Here is a 6,000-nt window from a genome sequence, read left to right on the forward strand (position 1 = left end):
ATTGGGAAGGGCTTTGCTCTAAGAAGGTTCCAGAAGAAGTTTCCCGCAACTTTACTAGGTCATCGAGGAGTTGAATAATGCGCTCGACATCTTGAATAACTGTATGAAGTTTTTAATACCGTCAGATATTGAGCGAAGTAAAATTTAATCTTCTAACTTTTCATCCTTGAAAATTCTTTCTCTGTTGTTTAAAAAATCGTAATTGACACGAACGTAAAAAATAATCGATCAAGATAGTTACAAGGTAGTATAGTTAGTTGCTCTTCGCTTTCTAAATATTATCTTCGATCATTCTCGATCCGTTCGACGCATTCTTTCGAGATTATGCAAATAGAGAACACGAAGAGGCGTCGTTACACCGCGAAGCGTAATTCGATTTTGACGATCTATCCGGATGTGACGCAGCTCGTTCTCACCGAGAGATGCAGTTGGAATCCATAAAATACTCTCCGTCTCCCCGTTCCTCTACTTCTTTTATTATCGTCTAGCCTGGCAGATTAGAATCGAATACGAAGATAGATCCGCGGATTCTTCCAACAGGATTTTCATTCGTTAATTGGTACGATCTATTTCATTCAACTAAAAAAGGAATGTTAAAAAGAAACACATCTGAGACCATAAAGCTCTTTTTTCTCAGATTTTGCTCACCTCGATTTATTTTTATAAATAATCGCAGAGGGAGGAAGAGTAATTATCTAGCGTGCAGCTGTGGATGAGTGGCACGTTTAGTTTCAAATTTTATCTATGCACCCCAAACGCGGTTATAGACCTTCTATTTTTAAATGACAACTCGTTGCTACGTTGCAGCAACCTTAAGCTAAAACCTTTTCTTTTCGCGGTATCGATTCGATGAATCTCTTTGAAAGATGTTAAAACTAATCCTCTCTCTCTCAGGATATAAATGACGATTGTTGCGATATGTAAGCTTACCATTTGTTGCGAGTTCTTCGGTTTCCTATTCACGTCGATCACCTTTTGATTGGCTGCAACGAAAAATATAGGACAATTAATACAAACACGGTTTTTCCTAACGGGCGTTAACGGGGCAACAAATCGTGAATTTATCGAGGCACATCACTCGTGGCGTGCGCGCTCGGTTTGGCACGTGACCACGTTACCCTCCCGAACTAACTAACGACTTTACCGACGATTTATGTGTTATGGGTAACTGTCCAATACCATAAACGATTCGACCATTGAGTACTGTTACTTTGCCGCTTTATTATCTGCGGCATCCATTTCATTCACTTCGAAACGCACACCGTGAAAATAAAAGATATACGATTTTTCGCTCTTCCCTGTCTTGACGAGGATAACATCCGCGATTTACACAACGTTAACAATCTCACAATTTACTCACTGACTGCCTCGACCAGGTCGGCAAGAAGAACACCGTCGCAAAGATCCGTTTGCAGATCCGTCACTCTTCTCTTGCAACCGCCTCTCTCCAAATAATAATTCGCCCAATCGGTGTAGATCTGCAAACAAAAAAAAAAAAAAAAAAGAAAAGAAAAAAATAATAACAATCGATCGAGATGTTGGAGCATAGATTTTCGTCGTTGGCAAACCGTACATTTTCATTCGCATTTTAATCACGCGTTCGCTCGAACTGTACAGTAAGTGTTGCCTATTGCAACCGTGTAGGCACACTTACGTTTATTAACTCGTATTGCACGCGAGGCCTATATGGCCCCCATGCGCATACTTTTATCGTTCTGTCCATTACATACGATGCATTACGACGGCTGAATCGTCGTTTCACAGGTGCGCTGTCTCTCTATCAAATACGATTAAATCAACTTCCGCGTATTTAACGACGATTCATTTTTTTTTTTTTTTTTTTCACCTTTGTTTCGCGGAATCGAAGGAGCAATCGTCATCGTTAAGAGAGGGAACGATAGGATAATCGGAGATATTTTTACATTTTCAATTATATTCACTTTCGTGTTTATTAACTATCTGAAACGGCCAATTAAGACTTCCTTCGAGCGAGAAGAAGTGTTTCTAATCACCTCGAACCGGAAGAGGAGGTTTTTTTTGGCGGAAGGAAGGGTTGATCGAGAGTTTATCGTTTTTTAGGGGGGAGGGATATTTTTCGAAGGGAAGAATAGACGCGGCAGACGGATCGAGAGAAGATGAAGGTTCACGGTGGAAAGGAATTAGTCACCACGCGTCCTCCTTCCCTCGTGTTCGCGCGCGCACACCGAATCTCTTCGTGTTCTTCTGTTTGCACCTACGCGTGTTCGTGCACGCATTCGTATTCCACGCGTGTATATTTACATACATGCTCGACCAATCCCTCCTGTCGCACGCCCGTTTCCACGTTTGCACGTGTGTGTGTGTGTGTGTTCCCACACGAACGCGTTTCTCAGCCGACGAACCAGCAGCTACCGAGACACGAGCTACTATTTTTGAGCCTGGCAAAGAGAGAAGCAGGATGAACTTCCTTCATAATTTCGGGTCACCACCACGCGGATTCTAATTTTCATTATTATTATTATACACGGTGAACAACTCGAACCACAACCTCGAAACCACTTGGTTATAACCACTTGGTCGAATTGGCTGATCGTATCTGCCGATTCTTCGATCATAGACTTGAAGAAGAAGAAGTAATGAGTTAAAAATCTCGAATATTCGTTATCGAAATCGAACCGCTTTTCTTATAATTTTGGCCGTTTCGTTATAATTATTCGCGATTATTAATATGTATTTTGAAGAAATGTGACGATAAATTATCGAGATAACTTTAAAATATTAAATTTTGCAACGTCACTGTCGTGGACAGATTTAATGCAACGAATCATCATTCGATTCGAAGCAAAGGGTTTATACGAGGAACGTTGCTTATTAATTTTCATCAAGTTTTCTCGACAAAGATAATTATCACAGTTTTAAAAAAGTAACCAGCCTATTACAATCGATCCGCTTTTCGTATAACCTTGCCCATTACTATTACTCGCGATTTGAAGAATGAATTATCGAAATAAATATTTGTGGAAGTAACTTCAACTATTAACGCTAAACCTATCAGAACACGGTCAAATTGAATTCACTTTTTCATATATTTAAACATATTTAAAGTTATCATATCGCTATCAAACTTTATGACTTTTCCTAATAAAATATGTATACAAAATATTTCTCAATATTTACTTTTAGTTCTTTTCTTTTCTTTCCAAGAAATATATGTACTTCGTCTTGCTTACCGATGCGGTAGAAATAAATACGCAAGAACTGTCGGTAAGTTTAGTGTTAAATTTTGCCGCATCGATGCTAGACGAATTATCATAATATAACGATGATATTTCAAATTGCTTTTTAATCGTGTCATGATGAACATTGCTTATTTTAATTTTCATGAAATTTTTTTCCTACTCGACGAAGATAATTATCCGTAGAAACTGGTAGTAAAAATCTCGAAATGTTCGTGTTACAATCGGTTCGCTTTTCGTATAACCTTAGCAATTATTCGCGATTATTAATACGTATTTGAAGAATAAATTATCGAAATAACTTGTGGAAGTAACCTCGACTATTAAATTTTGCCCATTATATCACCGGGTTGACGCACGCGTCTTTCGAGCTTTCATAACGGTACACGGGAAGGGGAAAAAATTGAATCGTAAAACGTGTATATATAGAAACCATGTTTGGCCGAATTGCGACACGGAATCGTTTACCTGTACGACGTTGCGCGTCGAATCAGCCTTGATGTCGTCGCTCGATCCACACACAGATCTCGGTGCTCTGATACACGCCATCACGTCGATACCGGTTACCGTCATCCAACTCGCATTAATTCACGCGCTACACGGAATATTCACGATGGAATCGCTGATTATCGAGCACTGAGCCACGAACCGAGCGTGAACCAACTCGCATCGATATATCATTAACGATCGGTTAACGATTAATTCGCATCAACGGAATCAGAAAAAACACTGTCCGTCAACATCAGAGACCAGGTATCCTTCCGACAATGGCGGCGCGGGTTGATCAACGACGATTGGAAGAAGAATTAGGCGTCGGCCGATTCGCGTTTGATCACGATCGATCCGTACCGTGTTCCTCTATCTATTAATACGAACGATCTTGTTATCTCCGATGCACGTGCTCCCACGGGGCGTGTCGTCACGTTTCTTTCGCTGCTCGGAAGAAGCAGTGTCAGACGTGCAACAAGCGACGTGTAACAACGTGAACGATATTCCAGTTCAAAGCTCCCTCTCCTCCCGTTCCCGCATTTGCGTGTACATACATACGTATATACGTGCGTCTCACATTCTTCTTTCTTCACGAAAGCGAAAAGAGCGATCGAGAGTTTCTTCGCGAATTAGTGATTGTCGCGCGAATTTTTATCTCGCGATAAAAATTTGGCGGACGAACGATAACGGGTCTGAAAAGTTCCTTCGAATTTCGTGCAGGATCGAGTTTCGATCCTTTTTCCTCTTCTTCCACCTCCTTCTCGAGCGAATCGAGAAATTTCGAAGATCCGAGGACGGAAACTTGTCAAATAAGCACGGAGCGTTGCTCTTAAGAGCTTGGCTCTTGGCGAGCCAACTTCTACCAACTTCTATCTATCCCTTTCCGCATTATCCAATTATTCAATTTCGCGGCGGACCGTTGCCCGTGCCTCCCCTCCTCCTCCCCCCCAGCATAAACAGAAACCACTCGTGTCTTTTTTCACCGCTCTCTCGGTGTATCTCCTCGTGACATTGTCCGAGGAGCAACGTGGAACAACGATCATCGAACGAAGAAAAAAGAGGGGGGGAGGGAAAGAAAGAAAGAGAAAAAGAAAGAAACTACCACGATTCGAGTTTACGATGTTTCGAGAAACTCGAGACACGGATACGATCGCGTTTTTCTCCACACGATTTTCGCGGTTAAAACAGTTTAACTCTTAACGACGATCGGTCGCGCGAATTACGGTCGCCCCCTCCTTCCTTCGCCGCAAAGATCCTCCTCGTGAACGTGTTATTATCCTCGTGACAGCGAGGAGCCGCGTGACGGAAGAACATGGCGGAAAAACGCGGCCGCGAGAGAAGGATCGCCGCCGAAACGATGCGACCACGCGTCTCGACGGCGCGACGCACCGGACGTAACTGAATACAAAACACGTAAGCCTCACGCTTCTTCTCTACGCGTACGTACCCCTCGCTCCTTCTCCTTCTTTCGCTCGCCCTCTCTCTCTCTCTCTCTCTCTATTCGACTGTCTCTCTTTTCTTTTATTTTCTTATTCTTTTTCTCCTCTTTTTGTTTTCATCATCTTCGATTCCGTCTCCGTCTCTCCTCTCCGAGACCACGGTTCGGTCTCTCCTTTTGTTCACAGATACACACGCGCATATACGCACGTACACACGGGATTTCCTGCGTACAATTGTTCCGACCGAGTTTCTATTACGAGATATAATGAGGATACGGCGGCACCAACTTTCGTTCGAAACGAAGCCGAAATAATCTCGCGTGGAAACGTTCGATTGAGATCGAATTGGTGGATGGAGGAATCGAATTGATCGATCGAGGAAAAGTGAGAAAGTCGATAAGAGGAAAGTAACGATGGAAAGAATTGGCTCGAGAAGATAATATCTTTTCTCTCCACGGGCGAAAATAACGCGACGCTGGTCCGAAGGATGAAGATAGGAACGAAACTCGTTGGAGAGAGAGAGAGAGAGAGAGGAGAAAGGATCTCGATTGTAACTCGGTTTTAATTCGACTCGACTGGAAACGAAGCAACGATGAGTAAATCGTCGAGCTGTGCGTGGCTCGTTGTTCCGTAAATTAAGAAGATCGAAAGAGAGAGAGAGAGAGAGAGAGAGAGAGAGAGGGAAGACAATAAATTCGTCGATCTTAGATCGAACGTATATACAAAAATTCTTCCTCGATAATTCGAAAGATATTAATACCATGTTGCTCCTCTTGTTTTTAATCTGGATATACCAGGGAAATCCATTGAATGCAAATGTTGCCCGATTGAAAAAATAGGAGGAATCTCTTTTCCAA

At 42.3% G+C, this 6,000-nt stretch overlaps 1 protein-coding gene across 4 annotated transcripts in view; it reads right to left on the reverse strand.

The window, feature by feature from the left end:
• sick (sickie) overlaps positions 1-5,104 on the reverse strand; it is a 116,253-nt gene extending 111,149 nt beyond the window's left edge. For 3 of the 4 annotated variants that reach the window (XM_086908185.1, XM_086908186.1, XM_086908184.1), the window contains exons 1-3: positions 3,684-5,104; positions 1,361-1,478; positions 931-983 (exon numbers count right to left, since the gene is read on the reverse strand). In XM_086908185.1, coding sequence (XP_086764311.1) covers positions 931-983; positions 1,361-1,478; positions 3,684-3,788 — 276 coding nt within the window. In that variant the 5' untranslated portion in view covers positions 3,789-5,104. Of the gene's footprint in view, positions 1-930; positions 984-1,360; positions 1,479-1,573; positions 1,778-3,683 lie in introns of those variants that run through there. The other variant, XM_086908187.1, reaches the window with a different exon arrangement.
• Between the last annotated feature and the right edge of the window lie 896 nt (positions 5,105-6,000).

This window comes from Apis florea, unplaced genomic scaffold, assembly GCF_048593485.1.
Source record: "Apis florea isolate Af1SG1 unplaced genomic scaffold, ASM4859348v1 contig_3068_pilon, whole genome shotgun sequence".
Classification (NCBI taxonomy): Eukaryota; Metazoa; Arthropoda; class Insecta; order Hymenoptera; family Apidae; genus Apis; species Apis florea.